Here is a 26,658-nt window from a genome sequence, read left to right as displayed (position 1 = left end):
CAGCAGAACTGTCTATATAGGTTAAGATAAAGCGTTACTCTTTTATTATATGAGACTTGTATTTCAACTACTTTTGTTGATTGCAAAATTGTAATGTTAGTCCCACCTCAACACTTATTGCAGCTGCTTCATGGTAAAAGTCTTACAGGTCTTGGGACTGTGATGAAAGCCTAGGAAGGAAAAAAGAAGTGTGCTTTTTGAAGGCTTTCACTGTGAAGCAGCTGCATTTGTAAGATGTACTGATTTGTCATTTGCCACTGATTGGTTATGGCTTATTGCTAAATAAAGCTGGTCTAAATTTTTTATTTGTACGTAGAGCAATTACTTAATTAGTAGATAACAAAATTACAAAATGACTTCATGAAAATTTGATAGATGGAATATTATAATCTAATGTTAAAGTTTTTGAAATATTCGATGATTATAACAATTGATGTTATCAACAAACAGATCCATACATTTTCAGCGACTTAACTATAAGTCTTGCCAAATGCTGTTATGCATATACATTTATTAAAAGACCCCACCAGTGTTGAGTTGACAGTGTTTATGCCTGAAACTTAACCAAACTTACTGTCAGGTGTGCTCCTGTTTAGATGATGAGTATTGACCAGTTGAATGAGTTGTGTCAGCAAACAGTGGAAACCCCTTTAAGTTTTATATTAAACACATAGTAACCTTGTACCTTGTGTGTTTGAGATATGCATGTATGAGCTCTCTCACTAACTCTGCCAATTTCTTAACGACTTATCTTTGAATTGTTTCTTTTTCTGCCAACCAGAGGGACCCATCAAACTTTTCTGTAGGTTTTTGCTTGTAATGTTTGGTGTTTTGTCCCTCCAATGTTCCCTTTCTTTATTACAAGGAGATTTTTGGAAAATGGTATTTTCATTCTCTGAATCACAATCGAAAACAAACAAACAAACAACTTAAATTTGTGTAGTTTAAGCCGCTCTAGTTCAGAATTGTTCTCATATTTCTCAAATACATTTTTTCTCTTTTTATTGGCAGTCTATAAAAACACATATTGCCAAAACAGCGAAGTGTGGCTTCATGAATTCTAACATTAAGATGATTTTAAACAACAGAGAAAATACCACATTTCAAAATTCTGCATGGTCTACCGTCACACATTGCTGTAGTCTTGTTTTATGTATGTGTGTGTGTGTGTGTGTGAGTGTGTGTGCGTTGAATTAAGATTCGCCACATCTCAGTGATGGTTGCATGCTGAGACACAGTGACCTGCTGTGGCATGCAGAGTGCAGAAAGCGATTGGCGTTATGTGGAGCTGTTGGAATGCTGTTTGCCCTCTCGTGACGGCCTTATCTTTCTGTCCCTGCTGTCACCTCGTCTCTGTGACTAAACCGGGCACCACCTCCATGCTCAGCTTTGGGGAATCAGCCGAGGTGGCCACATATAGCCATAATCTGTCTGATAAAGTGTGTCACTGGGCCAGGCAGGAAATCCTCGCCATGTGCACCATTTACTGTACAGGGTATATACACTTTGGCCTTGTTCTCCTTCCAGAGGCTACATGGGTTCACTCTGCCTCAAGTATGGCCAAATATATGTTTTTAGAGATAAAACAGTCATGTCCATGTTTGTCACAGTTTTACAGATACCTGTCGTCCCTTTCACCTGTGTGAATGTGTGTGTGTGTACTCTCATAGTAGATAGGGACGTGTTGCTAACTCTTCTGTTTCCTGTGTAGCTGTTAAGATCAAAAAACCCATCAAGACAAAGTTCCGTATGCCCGTTTTCAACTGGGTCGCCCTGAAACCAAACCAGATCAACGGGACCGTCTTTAATGAGATTGATGATGAGAGGATACTGGAGGTAAGAGTAAAAGTCCAGTCCTGTCTTCCTCATTTCTGCGATGGTGGAACATTAACACAATCTTTGTCGCCATCTTTAAGGACCTAAACGTGGATGAGTTCGAGGAGATGTTTAAGACGAAAGCTCAGGGCCCAGCTATCGACCTCATCTCGAGCAAGCAGAAGGTCATCCAAAAGATGCCCAACAAGGTGACGCTACTGGACTCCAACAGAGCAAAGAACCTGGCCATCACACTGAGGAAAGTGGGCAAGACTCCTGAGGAGATCTCCAAGGCCATTCAGATGTAAGTCTCCCCCAATACTTCTGATGTTCTTACATGTTTTCTATGCATGTAGTACTGTTCCTAAATGAGACACATGATTGTTTTAAATGTACTGAATGCTGAATGGGATTTGATGAATGTTTTGAGTGCTTCAGTTTTGGATTAAAATTGTTACCTGCAATTAATATGCAAAGTTAATATACTTTTTTTTTTGTGAAAGCCTTCAAATTATTGATAGCGTTCCTCTTTAGTTTTTTCTTGATGTCTTCATTTTCCTATCATAAGTTTCCAACATTGCATGGCATAAGATATCAAATGATCTATGTCTTTTGACTTTTGGTAACATCCTTTGCGTATTTCTACCCTCTTGTATCTCGTCGTCTTTCAGCTTTGACCTGCGAACTCTGTCGGTGGACTACGTGGAGTGTCTGATGCGCTTCCTGCCCACAGAAAATGAGATTAAAAACCTGCGGCAGTTTGAGAAGGAGCGCAAACCGCTGGAGAGCCTGACAGACGAGGACCGCTTCATGATGCAGTTCAGTAAAATCGAGCGGCTCATGCAGAAGATGACCATCATGGCCTTCATCGGCAACTTCTGCGAGAGCGTGCAGATGCTCACACCGGTGAGAACTGGGATTGTGTTGGACAATATGTTCCTAAACTAAAACACTGAATATGATTAAAGGCGGTCTATATGGGATGCTGTGACCATAGAAAGTGACAGTGGTTTACTGAATTCAACCTCTTCTAATATCATCCTCTTTGTTTTCCCCCACAGCAAATTCATGCAGTCATTGCAGCATCTGTGTCCATCAAGTCGTCACAGAAGCTAAAGAAAATTCTAGAGGTAACTCATTTATTTGTATCCGAAAAATAATGTTAAATGAACGCATTGATTTTTCTCACACGTTCTTGTTCCTTCTTGTCCGCCAGATTATCTTGGCACTTGGAAACTACATGAACAGCAGCAAAAGAGGAGCCGTGTACGGATTCAAGCTGCAAAGTTTAGACTTGGTAAGTAAAGTCAGCCTCCCTCTGACTTTAAAGCCTTTTACTTTTTCTACGCAGCTGTTCTCTTGAGTTTGTGTTTTCTATTTTTCTTTCTCTACAGCTACTTGATACCAAGTCGACAGACCGTAAGATGACGTTGTTACACTACATAGCCAATGTGGTAAAGGAGAAATACTCACAAGTCTCTCTCTTCTACAACGAGCTGCACTATGTGGAGAAAGCTGCGGCAGGTGAGTCGCATAGTGCACATGTTTTATTCTTATCTGCCTTTTTCCAGTTCAGTGCATTGCACATGTACTCACACGTCCGCTGGTGTTCACAGTGTCGTTGGACAATGTCCTGATGGACGTTAAGGAGCTGCAGAGAGGCATGGAGCTGACCAAAAGAGAGTACAGCATGCACGGCCACAACACCATGCTCAAAGACTTCATCACACACAACGAGAGCAAGCTGAAGAAGCTGCAGGACGAGGCCAAGATTGCACAGGTAACATGAGCACACCTCGCTTTGCAAACCTAATGACTTGGGTTTATGTTGTTGTTGTGACAACGTGTAGCATTACGTGTTTTTTAAGAAATTCAACTGTCTGTCTTCTAAAGGATGCCTTTGACGAGGCAGTGAAGTTCTTCGGGGAGAACTCCAAAACAACCCCACCCTCCGTCTTCTTCCCTGTGTTTGTGCGGTTTGTTAGGGCTTACAGGGTGAGTTGGATAATCATCTCTCACACAATCACACAAAACTAGTCAGGGGAATAAAGCACACCTCATGAACCAGTTAGACTCATTGCCTTTCTACAACTTGTTTCACAAGTGCAGTAGTTCTCCCCATGACCTGTAAACAGACTTTGAGGTTTAAAATGTAGGACTTTCCCTTTCAGTCACAACAATGTCTGTAGGGATACAAAGAGAAGCCCTTGGGCGTGTGTATGTGGCAGTCTTAATGTGTTATTCTTGTGTTTGTGCATGTGTCCATACTTGACTACACATCAATATGCTTTCTGGTGTTATCACTACAGCCCAGTATTCTCTTTTAAACCAAAACTAATAAATATTTAACAAATAAACCTGCAAGTTTGAAGCATGACGTACTACAGTACCACTATAAACAAAAACCCATCACACCAAGTGTTACTGCAACTCAAAGCTTCTTGAGTGTTTCCAGCCGTTTCTCTCACAGCTGCTGTGTCAACTCTGTTTATCACATCCTAAACTACTCCAAACCACGATAATGACTTCATTCATCACATTTCTTGTTGCTGAAATTTAATATCAGCTTGCACAACACATGCAGGGAAAACGATTAGATGCATTTGAAATGAGAGTTTCTTATATCATGTTAACCGCACAGTTTTCTCTCTGATATTAACAGTGGCATATTCAAACAAGTCGTAACTGTGTGACATGTTTATGTGATATCCTCAGCAAGCAGAGGAGGACAACGAGCACAAAAAGAGACAGGAGCAGATTTTGATGGAGAAACTTCTGGAACAGGAGGCCATGATGGAGGAAGGCCAGAAGGTAAATCACCGTTCTTTCAACTCTTAACCCCCTCCTCCCTCCTTTTTTCCTCATCCCCTCTCTCCCTATACCCTCCCCTCTTCTTTCTAGGGCAAGTGGCTTCAGTGGATCACGAAGACCACTTCCTCCCCTTTCCACTTCAATCCTCCCTTCCTCCAGATTCCTGATCACAGGATTAGTTCAGTACCGACTGCCTGCCGGGTGTAGTTATATATGTAGTTCTTCAGTCTGATACCCCGCTGAGCCACATCACATCCACTCAGGATCAGCGGTTATACTTCTTAAATGATTCACTTAACTCACACATGCGCAAACCTACAGAGTAAGGCGATGTGTGGAGCCAAAGCATATTTGAGCTAAAACAAACCGTGGGTGGGAGAATCCTTTGTAGATTATACAGGACTCATGACTGAGAGTATGACTTATTAATACGTGTTAAACGAGGTCTCTGTGTGTGTGTGTTTGTGTGTGTGTGTGTGTCTCCTCAGTCTCCATCACATAAGAACAAGCGGCAGCAGCAAGAGCTGATCCAGGAGCTCAGGAGGAAACAGGTGAAAGACAGCCGCCACGTCTACGAAGGCAAAGATGGAGCGATAGAGGACATCATCACGGGTAATAACACCTGGGCCTGGCTGCAGTCTCTTACCACACACACACACACACACACACACACACACACACACACACACACACACACACACACACACACACACACACACACACATACACAGTACAGGGCACTCTGCATGAAAGTCCTCTCCGATGCTATACATTCAGTCATTAACAAAAGGAATCTAAACCAACTAACACAATGTTCCGAATTCTTAAATTCAGCTGTCAGATGTTTGAGAACTAAAGGTGTATAACCTAATGAGTACAAACATGCACTGACCGTCCAGCTAACTCAGTGACATTTAGCTACAAATGTGTCTGATGATTGTTGCTAATCTTATCTGCTTTGTCATTGCTTTGTAACACCATCTGTATGTAGACGGGGCCGGGTCGTGAATAGCTTCTAGGAAATGAATTCATTAGAATTGAATAAAAACATCTTCTGTTTATTGAAGTGATAAACTTGCCGTGGGCTGTGGTGGAATTTATCAAAGTACTTTTGTACTTTTTTAGGCCATTACCCATAACATACAAACAATCATAAGATAGGTACCCCCTGGCTGATTGGAATATTTTACAGCTAAGAATAATAAACTTGTCAGTGCTCTCTGGTGGACTGAGTAGGAACACTAGATACGATCCACTCTGCAATTTCGATCCACTTTGCAAAACATTCACACCTGTGAGATATATTTATATTTGAAACAAACTGATATCAGCCAATATAAGTCTAGCTCTAATACTTTAATCTGAAAAATAAGACTTTACATACAAAACGTGATAAGTTAATACAACATATTGTTATAGATTTTGTACTGTTTGGGTAATTGCCATTGTCTCACGCTACAACACTGAAATGCTACTTACATATTAATGCATTAGTATTAACAATACAATATTATGATATGATAATATAAAACTGGAGGTACTTTTTGTTATTATTATCTATTTAGTTAATTAAGATTAAACTCTTGTCATTTTTTACATTAGTTATTGCTTTACATGAGTAAAAGTTCTGAAAAATTAAATTACATTTTTTCCACCACAAGCCGCAGTAATAATGTAAATGTGATTCTAGCGTTAAAGACCTCTGACACTTTTAATTAAGATCTCTGTAACAATAGAACTTTACTGTCTTCTACCAAACCAAGCCAGAGAGTTTATTGTAAAAGTGAAGGTTTTATCAGCCCCCTTTAGTGGAGCATTAACTGCTAGTATTCTCTCTTAAAGACATTTTTCCCCGGCCCCTCCTGATGCTGTTGTTTGATATTTGCTTAGCGCTAACCAGTGCTAAACCCCTGTAGGATTCTGCTTTTCTTAAACTGTGTGTTTGTCTTGTCTTATCCTGGCTGTTGTCCTTGTTGTTCTCAATGCAGTGCTGAAGACAGTGCCCTTTACCGCCCGCACAGCGAAGCGTGGCTCTCGGTTCTTCTGCGAGCCCGCCCTCAATGACGAGTACCATTACTAAGCTTGTAGAACTGTCTCTCTTCTCTAAGGTTGCTGGAACAAAACATTATCTTCTATTTTGTCTCTCTCTCCTCCACCCTCGCATGCCTCTTCACTCTTCCTCCCTTTTTTAACCGTCACAGTCAACACTCACACTTTTGGACTCGTGTTTGTACACATTGTCCGATCTCATGGTTTTTGCACACACACCTGGGTGCGTGTATTCGTGTGTGTGTGTGTGTGTGTGTGTGTGTGTGTGTGTGTGTGTGTGTGTGTGTGTGTTCTCTCTACTGAGCATGACTCGTGTCGGTGTAACAGTTTTCTCTGCCCAACTGCATGAAGTGTGACTCCCTCATTTATCATCATCATCTTATCAACAATGGCAAACCATAATGTCACAGAGGAAACTGTCGCCAAGGTCATACTTTTATCTGCAGTGACAGGAGATGAAAATTGGTGAAAGACTGTACGTTTTCCCATCAAGCACTGGAGTAGAAAAGTTAAGCTGCGTACTGCCATCTAGTGGTAATAGATTGATAACAAATCATGAGAAATGAGTTGTATAATTTAGGGTATATCACAGATTAGATTCAAATTGTATTATTATTTAATGCAGTGTGTGTATATAAAATATACATATATAAGCTTTAGTAATAGTCTACATGACAGGTATGACTGATGTCATTATTGTTTAAGGGCCTGTGGCATTATAACTTGCTTTTTTGTGTTTCAATCAATGTTTTAATGAAAAATGAATGTTTGTGTGTTTGTTATCGCATATCATTATTGCTGCTGAAACAGCTCCTTGCATGCTGATTGCTTCATCCCTAACGCTTTCCCACAATGCTTCTCTGCTCTCCCAGTCAGCCCATATGCTGTGCCTGCTCCTGCTGCCGGCTGACGGGTCACCTCTCTGTCAAATGACTCTCTGTGTGGTGTGGCATGCTCACTAATATTCTGCATGACGTCTACATATGAATAATCTCTTACATTGCAGCAGTCTGTCTTTGCGGTTGCATATTGTGTGTGCGTGTGTGTGTGCCACTAACATGCAGCCAGGTTGTATAACTGGGTTAACACCTGTCATCAGTGTCGGCTGGCTGCACGCATGCTTTGGTTGCTTTTGGTCAAGATGCTGTAACAATCCTGCTGTGTCCTGGAAACCATGTTTGTTTATTTTAGTTCACATTTGCTCTGTACTGGAAGTTTAAAACGGGCTCTTTTTTCTATCCTGCTGGTAGCCACTCTGCAAAGCAGTCTGAGTCTATAACACAGAAAAAAATCTAGAGAAGCTTTGATCCTCCTCCTCGCGAGTTGAACCAGTTAACATCCTCCAGCTCTGTCCCCTCTCATGCCCTTAGCCTCCTCTGGCTTTTTCTCCCCCATGCAGCCTGCTGCCACTTTGCTTTGCTCTCGCAGTGCTCTCTTAGCGCTCTCATAGCAAAGCCAGTGTGAAGATGTCGGGCTGACATGCTGTGGTCAGCCTCCTCCTCCTCCATTTTAACCTCCGTTTTGTCTTCTCTTCATCTAGCCCTAAAGAAGAATAATATTACTAAATTTCCCAATGTCTACTCGAGGGTAAGGAACTCCTCCAGTAGCACACCTGTAGTGGTGGATGTGTCCCAAACCTGGCAAGCATCTCTTTATTACCTCCCTTTCCTGTTTTACTGTCTTTTCTTTTAGGGTCCTCTCAGTATTGACCTACCTCTCCCTCTGTTCTCCCTCTGCTCATATCTCCTTCATAACTATACATTTTTATGAAGGAGATATAATGAGTGTCTAACGATTTAAAATAGATACTGTTTTAGGTTTATAATGCACCCATTTAATGGGGAAGGTGCATCTTGGTTTCACAAGATGCATGTAAGGTTTTTCTACTTACAAATCAAAACCCTGTGGCCTGTCTGTCCTAATACCAAGAGACAGCTGACCTGGAAGGCTTTTTTTTTTTTTTTTTTTTTTTTTTTTTTTTTTCTGTGTAGAACTCATGCTGCTTTGAAAGACAGGCTGCCAGCACTCTGGGTATGTGGGCTCATCAAAACGCCTCAACAAGATGAATGACAGCTCTTTTATCCCCACCCCACCCCACCCCCACCCCCATCCAATCCATTCTCCCCTCTCAGATTTGAGGAATCAGCCTTACAGGCGAGCAGACGCTGTGCGGAGGAGTGTCAGGAGACGCTTCGATGATCAGAACCTGCGGCCTCTGAACAACGGCGAAGTGGTCGTGTGACGAGGGAGCGGTGCATGTGCTGGGGGGGGGAGGGGGAGGTGGGGGGGTTGAAGATGGTGAGGATGTGTACGAGAGGGAGAGACGGGAGGTTCGATGCAGAGTGAAGGATGACAAGTGAAAGGTGACAAGTGTAGCAACCATAGAGATGATTATGTGTATATTACATAAGAATGCATGTTTGTTCCTCCATGTCTGTGGTGTAGCAGCAGCTTTTCACTATGAAGGACTGGGACATGTGTGGGACGGATTTTCTTAAGTGTCTGAAAGGTTCATTCAGAAACCTTAGACAAAGCCAAGTGCCTGAACTTATTTTTGTGAGCTGATGTCACGCTGTCTCCCATTTGTCTGATGACTGTTTTTTTTTTAAAATATTTCCCACTTTAAGCAATACAACCTGACCTTGCTTTAATTTTAAGACGTGTAAAACTGGACTTGCGGTGGCCTTAAGAGCCATGTAAAGAGATGCTTCCTTGGAGACATAATGTAGAATGTATGGGACGCGTTCCCTTTAGCTGTTACATTAGTGACATCTTTTAGTGTTGGGTTTGAACTGTGGTATCTTGGTACATTCCTGTGCTCTTCTCCATTCCTCTTAATATACAAACGTGCTCAAACATCTCAAGTTTTTTTTTTTGTTTTTACTAAAAGGGCTGATGATCAGGCATGAAAAAAAGGTGATCGGAAAAGTAATTAAGACTTTATATTTGTACTAAAGTAAGTATGAGGATGATGAAGAATGAACGAAAAAAGACATCAAAACCATTACAAGTCCGGGCTAATGTGAATTATATATATCAGGCCTACTCCGTGCTGACTTCTTTCATAATTTTATACTTAAGTTAATGGATCAAGCCTGATTTGGTAGCTCATAATCCATAGATGGAGGCCGCTTGCTCTCGTAAAACTTTACCATCCATTTAAAATGTTGCATTTCTGTAGCAGCGCAGCAGTTTGTCTGGTTTCTGGGAACAAATTACAAGTAAACGAGTCTGTTGAGCGACATAAAAAACAATTTTCTATCAAACATAGAAACTGCACGGAAGGTACAGAACCCTACTAAATGGTTCTCATTGTGAAAACTGGATCAAACGTTGCAGTTCATCTCTGTCAAGGTTTTTTACTGATTAATTATATTCCAGGCCACTGCGTCTACTCACTTTATTGTAATTTTAATGTATAGTATTTAACCACTGAAAGGATTCCTTTAAGCGCATCTTTTCATCTAATGTGTGTCCATGTACATTAAAAACATGGCAAAACAAATTACATGACAAAAAAAAAAAAAAGTTTCCTAAATGTACAGATATTTTGCTACAAACCGTTACCTTTTTTTTTTTCTTAATTCACATTACCAGATGGTTAATATTGTACATATTGTTCAAACAAAAGTTTTCATTGCCTTGTGCTATACAACTTGAATGTTATTTTAACTTATAGTTTTTGTTTCCATTTTTTTGTATATTTAATTAAGCCAAATGCAGCCAGAATCTACAGTCGTGTGTTAATCATCATAATGTCTCACAGTAATGTTGGTGGCTCACAGATGCGTCAAAGCCAGCTACAAAAACATGCAACTGATGTTTTAAGTGTTTGTACATTTAAACAGATTTAATCTCCAAATCATACACACTGTGTTTAATAAACTAGTTTCTGTTAGCTGACCTGTGATTAGCTGGTTCTGTGGCTTAGTGATGTGCTGCCGTTCATCTCTTTCTCTCAACTTCAGTCTGTAATAGTAACATTTGTCTAACTGGGTAATACTGGCATGTTTTTTCTTTTTTACTTTCACCGGAAATGTATTTTAGGCAGTTTGTGCTTATTGCAAAATAACAAGCTTTATTTTATGAAATAGGTGATATGAGATTTTCAACAAATACGATCAAATAAACTATTTACATTGAATATAAAGCAGTTTACCGTGGTAATTATTTCTTTCTCTTTCTGGATTTTACTGCAGGACTGTTGTATTAGTATACACTAGAATATACTGGCAGTTATTCATTATTGAACTGAATTAAATACTGGTCATATGATGGATCCCCCACTGATTAGTTGTCCTAGCAGCTGGCTTATTTTTATGAAACACTGTTTGTTATTACTACATCCTGTAGAGCTGGAGTATATAAGACAACATTTGCCTTTGATCATATTGATCACCTGAAGTATCCAATAACAGACATAATCCATTGAAACATTATTTTATTACATTTCGTTACAGTATATCAATTTAAACAGATGGTCAAATTAAAACATGTTTTGAATGATTAGAGAATACAGCAACAGTTTAGTTAGACCAAATCAAAAACATTCTTTCATTATCTCAGAACATATCCAGGGATAATGAAAGGTACTGTATGTTGTCCTGAAACCTAGTTCTTCTTGCACTACTTCTCCAGGTGAAGACAATCAGTGTGACATTTAAGATATACTTTTAATTGAATATAAAAAATTATTGGCAATGGAAAACATGTACAGCTACAGTCAACTAAAAAAATACTAACAAAAGCAACAAAAAGACAACCTGACATTTAAAGGTTGATCAGCTGATCAGTTTCCTGATATCAAATTAGTCACCAAATAAGTGTGTAAGCTCAGTGTCGCACATTCCCATGAGTACCGGAGAACCGATTTATTTCACACAGTCCGTCCAGGGTGGTTTGCCCGGTACAGTCAGATGAGCTTGGAGGGGAATGCATGTTTGTAGAAGTGTACAAATACAATAAAAGGGGCAGCAGAAGTGTAATCATCAAGGTGCATCCAGCTGTTCCAGTAAAGTTCTTCTCCTTTTCTCCAGCTCTCCTTCACTCAGCTCACTGCCTGACGTATCCCAGCCACCCTGAACATAACACACAAAACACTCAGTGTTATATAAACTATGAAGAATGAAACTTGACAAGTGAGTCACTGACCTTTCACATGAAAACCTCTAAAACACATGTGGTTAATGATACTTTTACTAGTTAAATAGCCCTCAACAGGTAACCTTAGCAACAGCCATTTAAGCATCAGTCTGTTAAAACAATAAAACTCTTATTTATACAGTAATAAAGAAAACCAACCTCCTCTTTTGCAGCTTTTCTTTTAGGAGACTTCTGTTTAGAGTCTGAGCGAGATTTCCCCCGAGACTTGTCGTTCTCTTTATCTTTCTCTAAGTCCTTTTCACGCTTTCCATCGCGCTCTCTTCCTTTCTTCTCGTTGTCGGTGTCTGGCGATGCCTGGGTGTCATAATCACCATCAGTTCACATATAACACAACATGCATACTCAGATTATACATATACATACATAACATGGATTTGGGGGGGTCTTCCTGTTTACTTACAGACTTGTGACGTCTCTTCTTGCCCTTCTTCTTGTGCTTCTTGGATTTTTTATAGCTTCTCTCTGGTTTCAGGCAGAAAAAATGTCAATAGTGCTGCACTTCCATAAAAAGATAAATAGACCATCAAAGCTTTGAAATCCACTCACCGGATTCTCCACTGGATGAGCGTTCAGAGGGAGATTTGGATTGTGACCTCTTTTTCTTCTTGTGGTATTCATCATCCTCAGACTCTGAGCCCTGTCAAAACATTTAAGTGGAGTAATTCAGAGATGAACGAGGCGTAAAATGGAGTATTGACAGCAAGCCAGAGGTAGGACTACTAACCGATCGAGAGCGTGATCGTTTCCTGTGGTGCTTCTTGGACTTCTTTGAGTGCTTCTTTGTCTTGGAATGGTGATGTTGGCATTCATGCTGTTACAAAAAAAATACATGCCATGGTAAACCTTCATCGCCTTTGTCATCAAGATTAATGATTTCCGCCCATTCCCACAGTCCTGGCAGACTTACCTCTAAGACATGCATGAAGTCTTTGAATATCCGTCTTCTCTCCGACTCCAGAGTCACGTCTTCAAAGGCCGATTCTTTTAAGAATCTCTCTCTAATCTGAAATCATCACAAAAACACCAATTACTATCAAAACAGAAAAGACAAGCTACTGTGTAGTGCTTTCAGAAACAATTTAGAAATGATTAGAACTAAATAGCAGGGAGATTGATGTGAATATAAAATACTTGGTGATTTGAAACTATAAGAATATGTATTGCATAAAGGACGTACCCCCTCCCATGTAGTCTCTGGCTCCAGTGGTGGTGTGGCCAGCTTCAGCATGTTTTTAAAGGCCGCTTCTTTCCTTTTCATTTTCCTGGCCTCCTCCTTCTCTCGCTCTCTCTCTCTGGCTTCTGCCTTCTCCAGTAACTACACACAAATAGGTGGAAAAATGTGTTGGTATAATAAATAGAAACAGTGAAAACAACCAGAAAAAAGGCCTTAATATGACAACGTTTTTAAACCTGAGACCGAAAGACACACACAAACCTTGCTCAGGTGTCAATAATAAAACAAAAACTAATTAAATATAACAAAAACATTTATTTGAAGTTCTTAAACCTTCAAACTCAAAACCTTCTCCTTTCACATAACCGTACCAGCATCTGTATTTTGTATTTTTGAGAAAAGCTAGCTGGGAAAAATGTACGTAGGAAAGGAGTCTTACACTGTTGAATGCCAGCTTTATGTTTCCTGCATCCAGTGTGGTGGCTCTCTTGTCTGAGCTGATGACTGATCCAAAGTCATCAAAGCCAGTGTTGACTTCCACCAGAAAGCCTTTGTCCTAGCAGCACAAAGAAAGCAGAAGATTAACAAGTTGTGTGAAATAAAAATAATAAAATATCACAACAAACCTCCTAAATGAAACACTGATGTGAGCAGATGTGAGGTGAAGTGTGTTCCTGTGACACCAGGCCAGATATAAATACACTAGAGGCACACTTACCTTAAGAATATCTTTGATGATCCTCTTTTCATCATGGTAGCGGGCTTTCAAGTCCTCCACATAGAATTTGAAAAGATCTAGGGGAGTGGAACCTGCGAAGTAGACTGGATAAGTCAAAAGATGTAGACAATATATGTTATGTTACAAAAAACTATAAAGGGTCCAACAGCAGACCACAAAAATGTTGCAAAAACAATGAAGCCAAAATAAAATCATAACAATTATACTGATATCTGTGGGCTGAATGTATTGTTAAATGTCTTTGTCAAATATAAACGAAAAATAAACGATTCTAAAATGAATGGGGTAAAATAAACATTATGCATAAATGGACTGTTATAGTTTTTATTTCTGTGTTCATGTCATGTGCTGCTGTCTGAGTATCACAGCCACGTGCTTCAGATCATTCAGCTCATGCGGCTGGTGAAGCCACGTGGGCTGCGGCCTGCTGTCCTACCCGGCTGCCCCAGCATGTTGGCGAAGCGGATGTCTGAGCTCAGGGTCGGGTACATCTCCATCCAGGCAGACATGGAGTGAAGCTGACCGTGGTCATGGAGCTCGTCCAGGAATTTCTGAGGAAAAAACAACAAAATAAGAATTTAGGACAGCAGCTCATATGCAATAGTTATAGAAATAGGATGCGTCCCTTCTGTTATTTTTGCAATTTGAGAAATGGAACATTAGCAGTAAATGTAGGACATCAAGCCAGCATTTCTTTCCCCGTTGTGGTGATTTCTAGTTTGCAAGTGTTTTGAGATGCACATATGTTGGCCCTCCATTCCCTCTCACCTGGAAGGCCTCTCGGTTCTTGCGTTGTCGTCTCCTCTCCCTGAGAAGAGTCTTCTGTTTGTCCTCCTCCTCCTCCTTCTCCAGAGCTCGGATGTGCTCCTCAAAACAAATGAGGGCGTCCTCTTTGTCCATATCTGTCAGCAGGTAACAACACTTATCAACAGGGAGAATTAAGAACCAACTGAACCTTTGCTTATTAAAAATAAAACAAAGTAAAAACTTTGTCCTCTCACTACTTTTAGCACCAAACTATATTAATAAATAAAAACTTCTCATACTTTGCAGCTCCTCATCCTCTGCAAAGGTAGGGTTGTCTAGCAGGTACTGCTGGGCCTCGGACCAGGTGGTGCGGTATGTGACGTTGGCCATGTTGTCCAAAATGTTCTTCAGAGCTTCCCAGTTTCTCTTCCTAAGCTGCTTGGCTTGCTCCTATAGACATTTTGTAGAGGAGGAAACCAGGATGTTAATTGTGCCAGTGTTCACAAAGCCCCCGTCTTAAAGTAACATCATTTATGATGACTGTCAGAAAGTTGAATGATTCGACAATATTACGATAAACATGCAGACTGAAGATATCTCAGTTTTGGCTCAGCTGTAGAACAAAGCCTTACCTTCTCCTTCTTAGCGAGGTAGAACAAAACATCTTCATAGATCTCCAGCCTGTCTCTCTCTGGTACGCAGCTCCACACCTCAAGCTCATTGAACATCTGCTCTGCTTTCCTGGATTGCAAGTACACACAAAACACACACGTTTAGGACATTTTCATTAAAATAACCCACATGAGGGCAGCATTTCACAGGAAACTGTACCTCCAACACATTGTTTTATAATGTTTAGTGCAAGACATCAGATGTGTAGAGATAATATAAAAATCTTAAAAGAAAAAGTACAGTTGAACTTTCTACGTGCAGCTGTCTTACATGATGTGCACTGAAAATCTAAACTGTTTTAACCATGACAGTCAGAGGAGTCAGAGGCGCTGGCTGACTGTAGTGAAATAAGCTATTAAATGTAAGGAGACACACACAAACACAATCAGATAGCCCATCTATCCAGTCTAACGGCCTGTTCTGTGCCGTCCCAGATTACAGTCCGTCTCCACAACAACCCCCCTGCTAGAAGAACTCTGGAACTGGCTTGTTGTCAAGGTCACCAGTCGATCAGCCTGTGCCGGTGACTCTGACACAAATACCAAACCAGAGAGTGCTGCCGACCTGGATCTCACGCAAGACAAGGATCAAAACTGAAACATTTTAAGTGTTGTTGGCATCATTTCTAATGCATGACTCCTTAATACAGGTTTATAGGTGAAAAACAAACCCTGGGCCAACTGAATTAGTACACATTTAGTAAAAAGTTGCTATTTCTATTTCTAGTTTCCAGCATCTCTGTTGCATTAATGTGTGTGAAATTCAATAAAAAAGGGTGAAAAAGAGGATAAAACAGAACACGGAGTGATGAATTACATCCAAATCCAAAAACGACACAAGCACTTAACCCCAAACATTAGAACCAACAACACACAATGTTCCTTAAGAGGAAGCTACCAGTGCTGTAACTGCATGATGGCGTGCAAAAGCCATTGGTGACCTTTCACTGATCACATCTGCATAATCATATTGACAATACATGGAAACACAAATCAATATAGGAAAAAAAACAAAACTATATGAGATCACTGCAGCACTTACTTGTATCTGGTGGTAGATGTCATCTTCTCGTGGTTCTCCAGGAACCTCTGAAAGGTCTCTTTGGACTCCTTGTATTTAATTCTGGCCTCCTCTTTTTCTTCCTTTTCTGTTTGGACTTTGTAGGCATTGAACGCCTGTTTCTTCTCACTCAGTTTGGGAAGGGCACTTTGTTGACAAGGAAAAGTGAGAAATCGAGGTCAGGAAGGCATTATCATCACCTGCTATTGTAAATAGGATAAACCGATCCAGGGGGGATAGTGTACCTGTAGCGAGGATCATTGATAATCATCTTCATGGCCTGTTCCCAGGAAGAGTTTGAGGACACACCCTAAAATACAGAGAATAACATTCAAAGTCATGATTGCTTTTACTCTTACACTGACAAGGTATGTTGAAATTAAGATGTTTCTAAAACTATAGTTTTTCTTAAAAAAACAGATTATGGAAAATGGATTGGTTTTTTTGCAAGTTGTTAGAAAAAGCATGTTAGACAGGTAGAGGAACATTGAGCTGTGCTTCTGTGTCTCCTAAAAGCCAAAACATTTTCACAACACAAGGTATCTGGTTAAGAGGTGTGGAAGGGCAATAATTCATAGAAGTGCTGCCTAGGACTTATGTAAGCGCCCTTTCTGCCACTTGCCTCTCTCAGGGAGTGACTCCTTCATCCATTATGAACTGATTCCACCGCTTGTCTTGTAAATTGTAACAGTTATTCTAACTCACTGAGGCATGCCACTTTTTCTCACTTCTTAATCCCGGCCGGCCCTGTGCCTTTGATCCAATAAAGCTAATCATAAAGACAGGGCTATTAAGATCGTGCAGGAAATGGCAAGCAATCTCAGAGGAGAGCTTTGTGCACAAAATTAAAAAGAGCCTAAATATAGCAGCATTCAAGGTGGGTGGTGCTAGGTCGTCCTGCGACACAACACATCCACGGCAACCGGAGGTGAAGCTTAACAATTGAGCTCAGACCTCCCGGGGGTGCATGAGGAGGGACAGGGATTAGATCCAGATCACAATGCAAAGGATGTGCTGATAAACACGTCACGCAGTAGGAGAGACGGATCTGATTAAATCTACCTTAAAAACAAACCTATGCATAATGGTGTTTAACTCAATCATCAAAACACTTAGAAAATGTATATATCTAAAAAAAAATGGCCTCATTTAATAATTACATGGCTGTGTCATGATCATTATCAACCAAAAATCTACTCAATTTTCCTTTATTTATTTTTTTACTGCGACCAGCAACTCTATAACTTACTCTGTTGGTTGGTCCACAAACATTCCCCCACCCTTTGGCAGCCACTGTTTTCATGTACCATGGCCAAACTCATGAACCGTTCAAGCATCTCCAAGGTCGCAGCTATTGCCAAATTTGCGCATATTTAAAACAAGCTAATAATAAATGGGAAAACTACAGCGACCTTGTTGATATTTTACATTGGAAACAGAGCTCCACCCGAAGTGGTGAGGCAGTCAGCCCCTATAGTCTTTGTAGCTGGCACATGCAAAATGAAGTGTAAAATATTAATGGATACTAATGTATGTCCAGGTAAGCACGCTGATACAAGCACACCAGTGTTTTTTTTGTTTTGTTTGACCTGCTACATGTTAACCACATTTAACAGCCTGACTCACCTTCTCCTTCAGCAGCTCTTTGAAGGCCTGCTTGGCTTCCTCTTTTGTGTTCCATTTGTAAGTTTTCTTCTGAAGTTCTGGACGTTCTTCTTTTGTGACTTCAATACTGAGGGCGAATGAAGACGTTAATGCATTCACTTAACTGTGTTTGCATGAAGCATTTAAGACAATGAGCATTCATCACATCCGGAGATGTGAACATTAAATAAATTTATGAGATGCAAAAATAGACCTCCTCACCCATGAATACATTACGTTGAAAGGGTGCTCTGTACATAAACACAGGGTCATAATGACTCTATTCCTGTCCTGGCTTGATGAATACAGTGTATGTCTGATAGATAGGGAGACAGTACCCGTCTCCATATCAGCCATAATTGTTTACCTGGCTGTGGCCTCTGTAGCGACTGAGCTCTCTGAGGAAGCCACAGGTGCATCTGCAGTCTTGACCTCAGCTGTGTGATGCACGGCCGCCTGAGACAGGTGTTCCTCTGAGACTGCTGTTGCAGTTTCTGCCTCCATTACGGTTACCATAGTGGCTGTATTGTCTGCTTGCATTGCAGGAGCTGCTGCGGTGCCAGGAGCCATTGCCTCTGCCGTCCTGAAATCAGACCATGACGGGTCAAACCACACCACATGAAAGGAGGAATAGCAGGACAATGTAGCTGACTGTAATATTAAGGATTGCTACATGCAAATGAAATAGAAATAAATATTTTAAATCAAAAAGGGTTTTTAACAAATTGAAATAATTTTCAATAATTATTGTATTTGTTGTTTCATAATACATTCAGCATAAAAGAGGTTCTGAAGGTAAACAGGAAGCTCTTACCCATTCTCCTCTGCTTTGATCATAGCTGGAATAGACAAAAGGTGAGAGCTGTTAGGGGACCTGCTTTCATTTCAAAGCATATTGCTGATTAGACAACAGCACAGAGATAAATGTACTGCAGGAGCCACAATGTGCTTCCCGTGTTTGTACATCAACAATGCCCAAATCCCCTCTAATGCATGGCGTTATATGTATAACAAGCCAGTGGCCTACCACTCATCATGCTGTTCAAAGGCTTATCCATTCAGCGCAGCACAAATCAGTATGGAAGATCAGATCCATTTACATAATCAGACAGCAGTTCTTTACCTTCCAGATCTTCCAGCTCTTTGGGTTTGGTCCATCTGGACTCCTTCGTCTGAGAGTTGTAATAATAAGGCTTCCCTGTGTCTGACTTGTACTCCTTCCAAGGGCATCTGGACAGCATTTGCTAAAGGGAGACAAAACAAAAGGGAAGTTATTTTGAGTAGATGAACTGCACAAAGGAAATAAGTGTATGATATGATCCATATGGAAATAAATAACGCTGAAATAAGACTTTTATTTTCAGGGCCACGATTCAATTCAAAATTGATTCTCTATTCAAAATGATTCCTGATTAATAATCGATTCTCGATTAAGTACATAGGGGCGCTAATGTCAAGAAATACTCCAGTTCACTGTACTCAATAAAGGCAGTCTAGCAAATGATGGCATAAAAGGAGTATAAATTGTGCAAAAGATTGTGGAGTTTTTATATTTGAAAAGTTACATCAACTGAAGGGTAACAATTATTCATGCTAAACTTGTTAAGTCTTTTGTATTTTTCAATTCTCAATTACTTCAAGATTAACGAAAATCAAGTGACACAAATAAAAATGCTGCCATTTAAATAAACAAAAGTGGTAGGCTCGCTGCCTCTTTACTTCTTAGGAACCACAATTTCAAAAATAAAATGAACACAAAATAACACTGTAAAACTTGTATTTTGTGTGATTTTTCAACAAATCACACATTATTTCCATGACACCGTGTCCTTACTGGCCCCGAGAGAGGCACTATTACACAGCGTGCTGTTCTGAGCTGAACTTTTTTGAAACACTGTATCTTTATGTATAAAATAGCTGTTTGCTGTTTTATTACTGAGTTTCAAATGTAGAACCTTTAAACATGTTATGAAAGTGAAAAAGGTTTCTACCTCTGCAGGAGATTTGAGATCATCTGGTTTCTCCCATGTGGACTGCTTGGTTTCTGTATTGTAAAAATAGGTCTTCCCATCCAATGATTTGTGTTCTGTCCACAGGGACTTCTGAAGCAGAAAAGAAACAACACATAATTCAGCTGTTTCACTTCTTAAAAGAAAAGAAAGAAGAAGAAATAAAAATCACTTTACTTTGGCTCTATTTTAAATGTTTTTAAAGCTCCTAGTTAATAATGCCAAGTCTTTCATGTCTATCTTTCCATTATTTTTCAACGTGCACAAACCTTCTTTGGTTGTTCGTCCTGTGGAGATCCATTTGTGGTACTCTGCAAGGACAAAGGAACAAATTAAATGTTGGCAGACTTCAGTTATTGAGGGGACAGAAGACAATAGTCTGGAGCTAATGATAAGTACACTAAATTGTCGCAATTGTTACTTGTCATTACTGCATATAAAGAAAATTGATGTTCCACTTACAGCTGTTCCAGGTGCCGCAACTGTGAGGATAAAAACAAAAATCAGTCTCAAACTTTACTTCTAATGAATGCAAAATATGCAAGAATATGATTTGTAAGAAAAGGGACAAATTAAGGATCTTACCTGAGGAGTCAACACCAGGCTGAGAAAAAGACAATTTTATTAGTGAATTATTTCCCCAAGAAACACTCACAAGAGCTGAGATTACAGACTAATCATTCACAATACACAGTCACTGACAAAGCCTTCCTAATTAGTACAAAACTCCACACCATTAAGACGCAACAACATACTCGCGATGATAGAGTGGATGTCTCATGATCGCTAAAGCCGCCTGGATGTTGTCACAAAATATTTATACATATTACTCATTTGCATAACTTGCTTATCTCTCAGTATAAAAGATTAATTGACAGAACTGTGTGTCATTACAATAACAGCTGAGGCAAAGACAAAACAGTGACAATAAGAGACATTTTGAAAGCAGGTGTTTAATTTTAATCAGTCTCAGCTATTTCAGTTCAACGTGTAGTTAGAAATTAGATTTTTGGGGGGAATGACCTATTGCAGTGAATTTTAGGAAGTGTGAAACACAGCACTGATTGAAAAAGTAGTGAGGAGAGTTACCGGTCCCGTTGGTTGTACAGCCCCAGCTGGCATGCGAGGAGGCATCATCATCCCTGGCATCATAGGTGGCATCATGCCTGGCATCTAATAAAAGAAGCATCATGAAATATTCATCTGGCATTTCCATACCACCCAGTGCAAGAAGAAGTATTAAGACACAGTGTGAGACAGAGTGTTGGTGTCTGTGTGAAAGGCTGCTTGCAACTGTGGGGAGAAGGTGAGACTGAAGCCGAGTTTGCTGTGCTTATTTAATGGTGTGATGCCACCACTTGCGATCTGTGAAGCAGAAACGCACAAAACTACATCCCCTCGCCATCTTTTTAGGCTGGTGTTGCTGGCACCTTGATCAAACCCCCCAACATCACACTTTTTAATAAGCATGACAGGACCACATATGCTTACTAAATGTGACCCGTTTTTGCTTCAAAAAATAAATAATTAAATAAAAACTAAAATTATTGTGTTTACGGTTTACGCGTCCACCAGCTAATCAGGTTACAATTGACATCCACGTCTATCCAAAATGTCATCACTTCATTATGTTATCCTACTACACATTTTTGTAATATCCTCATGATTAACATATCAATTCTTGAGTTATGGCGAAAAACGTGTTTTGTGTGATCAGTGCCCTTTGACCGCCAAGTTATATTCTATTCAACCTTGAGTGAAAGTGGACAATTGCACTAAACTGACAACCTGAAATCACAATGTCTCCGGACACTTACTTGTCATGTAGGGCCATACATGACCAACAGCGGAGTGGTTTAGAAACTTGTTTGGGGCAAAGTTGTATACAGAAAGGGATTTTTGCAGTACAGTAGTTTAAAATCATCAACGTCTGCCAGCTAGCTTTTTCACTGATCTGCTTTGGGATGTATACCGTGGTAAGTCCTTGTTTGACTCAGGAGGTCTACTGTGAGAAGAGCAGCAACACAGGCCACCAAGCCCCCAGAACCAACAACTTCAATAAATTTGAGACAAAACTACAAGCTTCCTACAAGACTCACCTGTCCCATTGGCGGTGCCCCCATTGGTGGCATTATACCAGGGGGAATTATACCAGGAGGCATGGGAGTCATGCTGGGCGGTCTCTGTCCCATTGGAGGCATTCCAATGGGAGGGTAATGAGGCGGTATTCCTGGTGGTCCCATCTAGACAAATTAATAGGGAGAAAAAGAAGAAGGCATTTGATTAGATTAACATAAATGAAGACCTTAATATTCACCACTCTTAGTTAAACCCTGTATGACCACTGGCAAAAAGTGGTGAGAAACCTAATTGCCATAAAGATATCTGTCACTGACTTACAAATGGGGGAGGTATCCCTGAGGGCGGTACACCTGGATAAGGTGGCGCTTGGCTCGGGCCATTATTAGCATCCGATGAAGACTGTCATGAATAAGAAACACCACACAGAGTTAGTGAACTCAAAGCAGGAAATGGTGTAACGCAAAATGATCAGCGTGCTTAATTCAACATAGCCACTATTGCCGTTTCTCCAAAAATGTCCTTACATTTTTTTAAATGCTGTTTAGATTATCCTGCTAAAATACTCCAATTACCAGTGCAGTTAAGATAGAAAAAAATAAAGTTGACAAGTTGTTGATATTCTACAATATTCCTAAAAAGGAGGGCGGACCACATAAGAGAACAGCTCTAACTATAAGTTAGAACAATTCAACAGCACCACAAACTACAGCGTACAAAATCACCATTATGTGAAATCAACACCTCTCTAAAACAGCTTAAATCATCATTAAAACCTTCATGATGATTTATTGCAGGAATGGATTAGCATGCACTGAAACAAATTCTAACCGCTGTTCAGTCTGCAAGGCAACATTTGTGAGCACACAGGCATGGATTTGTAAAGCAGAATCAGATTTCAGGCCTCAATCTCGATTATACACTTGATCGCTTGAACCAGCTGTTTGGCAGCCTCTGAGCACTTGCAATGACAAAAGGTCTTTTATTGGCCATTTTTGACTAGCAACCGGCAACAGGACCAACTCTTGTCTGGATGTCCGGGTTATGTCTTTTTCAAAGACCACACCGAATTTCTTTTTTGAATACAATACTACTCTGTAAAGAGTTATAGGCATCCATATGACTGTTTTGTCAATTCGTCGGTTTGTATGCCTTGTCTTTTAGCCAACAATTTCATCTATTATTTGCATGTAAATCTGCACTTACCGTCGCCTAGCTCATTCATAAACATATGTCAAAATACTCATATGAAGCAACTCTACATCAGCACTCACAAGCATTAAGAAAGCCAGTCGTAGTAAGGTTATGCTTTATCAACACTTGTTTACCAATTCAAGAATAGTTTATCAAGGGACATACAACATCCAATTCATGTGGGTCCTAGCGATTATAAAAAAATGTCTAGATTTACAGTACCAGTCAAAAGTTTGGACACACCTTCACATTCAACTACTTTGAAGAATCTTAAATATAAAACATATTCTGGTTTGTTGAGCATTTGTTTGTTTACCACATAATTCCATATGTGTTCCTTCATAGTTTGGATGTCTTCAACATTAATCTACAATGTAGAAAAAAATAAAGAAAAACCATTGTGTGATAAGGTGTGTCCAAACTTTTGACTGGTACTGTATATAACTTATTATTATTATTATTATTACAAAATCAGAGGGTAAAATCAGTGTGAATTAGTATAAATTTGGCAACACTATTGGGAGAGTGCAACGAAAGTACGTTATCTTAACTGAAACCAAAAATGTATCCACATTGGGTATGGTTAAAAGTACGGGAGGCAGGTGGCAGAAACTGCAACCTTAATAAGACACTTTTTGAAATCTGAGACAAACGAATCCTTTGCACTCTTAAATTTTAACTTGCAGACTGAGTAGCGCTCAATCTTATTTAAAGCTCATTCAAATGCTTTGTCATCAATGAACATCCACAGTACCAGAACATAAGAAAGTAATATATTCTCAACACTCTGTTACATATAACTAAAGGGTAGGTACCTTCGTTTTCAAGGTGTAATAACATCCCTAATATTAACTAGCCAATTAGAATTTGTATTTAAACAGCACGCTGTGTAATAGTGCCTCTCTCGGGGCCAGTTAGGACACGGTGTCATGGAAATAATGTGTGATTTGTTGAAAAATCACACAAAATACAAGTTTTGTGTTCCTTTTTATTTATGGTTCCTAAGAAGTAAAGAAGCAACAAGCCTACCACACTGTTCATTTAAATGGCAGCATTTGTATTTGTATCACTTGATTTTCATTAATCTTGAAGTAATTGAGAATTGAAAAATACAAAAAAACTTAAGTTTAGCATGAATAAATGTTACCTTTTACCCATGCCTGTTTACATTCTTGCAATCAGTTGATGTAACTTTTTTCAAATACAAAAACTCCACAATCTTTTGCATAATTTACACTCCTTTCATGCCATCATTTACAAGACTGCCTTTATTCAGTACAGTGAACTGGAGTATTTCCTGAAACTAGCACCCCTATGTACTTATTTATTCTGGCTGACATAACTCAAATTATTAAATAAAATGTTAAAATGACATTAACTATATATATATATATACACTGCTTTGGACTCCATTGATTTAGGTTCATGGAACTTTACTTAAAGGGGAACTGTAACCTAGTAACGTTTAACGACAGCGTGGATGCGTTAACGGTAACGTTACCAGGGAAACTAAGGTTGCTAAGGTTAGTTGCTAAGGTTATTACAAAGCGAACCTTAGCGTTAGCTGTGTTGGTAGTCGTGTCTGACGGTGAGTTACTGAGGTTTGTATACATGCATCATCACAAACCTCCCCTTTCTAGGTAACTGTTCGCAATGAATGACCCACAGACTCCGTCTAACACCTGGTGAAGAATAATGGTTTACGTAGAGCTAGCGTTAGCAGTTAGCTAGCTAGCCAACTAACTTCTGCAGCTAGCTAGCTAGCTAAACAGGACTTTTACCAGCCTTGGGTTTTGGGTTAAATGTATGAAAACATTTAAACAATGCAATACATAACCAAGGTGAACTGTATACGAGTGGCCTTTGTCGTTATTTTATTAAAAGCATCACTTCCAGGACATAGTCGGAACCATGACACTATGTGTGTGGCGCTAAGCTAACACGACATGCTAACATGTGATGCACCAATGCTAGCATGAAGACAAAGAGATGCTCATTAAACAAACACCAATGAGGTACGCACGTGATCTGTATAGTTACTTAGTTGTATTTGACTAACATTAATACATTATTTTGAATGGTTGTACTCACCATGTTGACGAGAGGGCATCAACCTCCTAGAGACCCGGGCACCTCTCAACAACGAGCTCAGCGATTGGCTGAACTTCCTCCTCGTGCACAGCGGGGTCAGAGGTCAGGATTCTGGAACGTCACTCTGCGGTGGCAATGTGCATACATGCGCAAAGAGCCAACAGGCTGAGCGGCAGTGCTGTGGTCCTCGATAACATGCAAGAAATGAGCAAACTCCATCTGAGAGGATGAGCCTGCAAAAAAAACCAGACTGAAATATGAAGATAACCACATTACAAAGTGATAAAGCACCAATAAAGTCACATACAAAATTAAACACTACTAATACAATGAATTCTAGTAAATCAAATACAGTAACATTATTAAAACCTTATAATGAAATGTAAAAAGTTCATGGATAGATCAATTATTTTTTTATGTATCCCAACTTCAATGATTAATCAGAATATAAATGAACATACTGCTAAAGAAAAATATAGGCAAACTAGATTAAAAAACACATACAGTACCAGTCAAAAGTTTGGACACACCTTCTCATTCAATGGTTTTTCTTTATTTTTATTTTTTTCTACATTGTAGATTAATATTGAAGACATCCAAACTATGAAGGAACACATATGGAATTATGTGGTAAACAAACAAATGCTCAACAAACCAGAATATGTTTTATATTTGAGATTCTTCAAAGTAGTTGAATGAGAAGGTGTGTCCAAACTTTTGACTGGTACTGTAATTTCACCGCTGTGGGACTAATAAAGGATTCTCTTATTTTATCTTATTTTACTGTATATTCTACAGGATTGTAGTGATGACTGTACTGTACAATTGTTTCTATAAACAGTACAGTATTTATTGAATAGGCAATATAATAAGACAATGCCCTGTATACACAGATTGATTTATGTGTGTTGCTAGATTAAATAGGTTTCTGTATATGTGTAGTGGATTTTTTTCACAGTAGTATAATCTAAAAAGTGGATACTATTAAACATTATGAAACAACTTTAAATGTCATCATGACCTAAATAACATTCTGTGGTAGGTAATCCATTATTTGCAATCCTCACCCTGCACCAACATGCTCATGATACAGAATGCTTTGACAAAGATGTACATTTTTTACTCTGTTAATGACCGATTTCCTCCCTCGTTACTTTAGACGTTAAATCAGATGTCCATTTCAGAAACTGGAGTAGCTGGTGCTCAGACACAGCAAAATTACCTTGGTGTATTGGGGATCATCTGGAGAAGTGGCTGTGATTTTCCAAGTATTGGCTTCTTTGACACAATTCTCCTGGCAGTGTGTAACTGGAATGATTCCTAACGATGGTGGAAAATTACACTTTTCACCTCTTTAAGTGCCATTTACATGGCCATGGTCTTCGTTCATTCTCTGTTCCTCCAACAAAACA

The 26,658-nt window shown here is 39.6% G+C and overlaps 2 protein-coding genes across 5 annotated transcripts in view; one reads left to right on the top strand and one right to left on the bottom strand.

Annotated features, from left to right (window-relative positions):
- fmnl2a (formin-like 2a) overlaps nt 1–8,925 on the top strand; it is a 46,817-nt gene extending 37,892 nt beyond the window's left edge. The window contains exons 16-27 of one of the 2 annotated variants that reach the window (XM_054614765.1): nt 1,712–1,836; nt 1,917–2,119; nt 2,487–2,721; nt 2,877–2,945; nt 3,032–3,112; nt 3,210–3,339; nt 3,432–3,595; nt 3,709–3,810; nt 4,531–4,626; nt 5,115–5,238; nt 6,615–6,734; nt 8,808–8,889. In XM_054614765.1, coding sequence (XP_054470740.1) covers nt 1,712–1,836; nt 1,917–2,119; nt 2,487–2,721; nt 2,877–2,945; nt 3,032–3,112; nt 3,210–3,339; nt 3,432–3,595; nt 3,709–3,810; nt 4,531–4,626; nt 5,115–5,238; nt 6,615–6,706 — 1,421 coding nt within the window. In that variant the 3' untranslated portion in view covers nt 6,707–6,734; nt 8,808–8,889. Of the gene's footprint in view, nt 1–1,711; nt 1,837–1,916; nt 2,120–2,486; nt 2,722–2,876; nt 2,946–3,031; nt 3,113–3,209; nt 3,340–3,431; nt 3,596–3,708; nt 3,811–4,530; nt 4,627–5,114; nt 5,239–6,614; nt 6,735–8,807 lie in introns of both variants that reach the window. The other variant, XM_054614763.1, reaches the window with a different exon arrangement.
- A 2,176-nt stretch (nt 8,926–11,101) lies between these two features.
- On the bottom strand, nt 11,102–25,361 carry prpf40a (PRP40 pre-mRNA processing factor 40 homolog A). Of its 3 annotated transcripts, none has more exons than XM_054614724.1 (27): nt 25,247–25,361; nt 22,283–22,363; nt 21,982–22,125; nt 20,972–21,055; nt 20,468–20,486; nt 20,345–20,364; nt 20,152–20,193; nt 19,865–19,975; nt 18,997–19,117; nt 18,688–18,712; nt 18,241–18,456; nt 17,856–17,961; nt 16,475–16,539; nt 16,212–16,376; nt 15,131–15,239; nt 14,798–14,948; nt 14,520–14,653; nt 14,188–14,302; nt 13,731–13,834; nt 13,452–13,568; nt 13,016–13,153; nt 12,746–12,841; nt 12,563–12,649; nt 12,385–12,475; nt 12,239–12,300; nt 11,977–12,132; nt 11,102–11,753 (listed from the first exon to the last, which is right to left on the bottom strand). In XM_054614724.1, exons 1-27 carry the CDS (start codon nt 25,247–25,249, stop codon nt 11,664–11,666), a joined length of 2,652 nt encoding a protein of 883 aa, XP_054470699.1. In that variant the 5' UTR covers nt 25,250–25,361; the 3' UTR covers nt 11,102–11,663. The 3 variants fall into 3 exon arrangements, with proteins under 3 accessions (XP_054470699.1, XP_054470700.1, XP_054470701.1); XM_054614725.1 differs by having other exon boundaries at nt 13,731–13,822; nt 25,247–25,360; XM_054614726.1 differs by lacking the exon at nt 22,283–22,363.
- Nucleotides 25,362–26,658: the final 1,297 nt, after the last annotated feature.

The sequence above is a fragment of the Anoplopoma fimbria genome, chromosome 16 (assembly GCF_027596085.1).
Source record: "Anoplopoma fimbria isolate UVic2021 breed Golden Eagle Sablefish chromosome 16, Afim_UVic_2022, whole genome shotgun sequence".
NCBI lineage: Eukaryota > Metazoa > Chordata > Actinopteri > Perciformes > Anoplopomatidae > Anoplopoma > Anoplopoma fimbria.
This window is presented reverse-complemented; position numbering and strand designations above follow the sequence as displayed.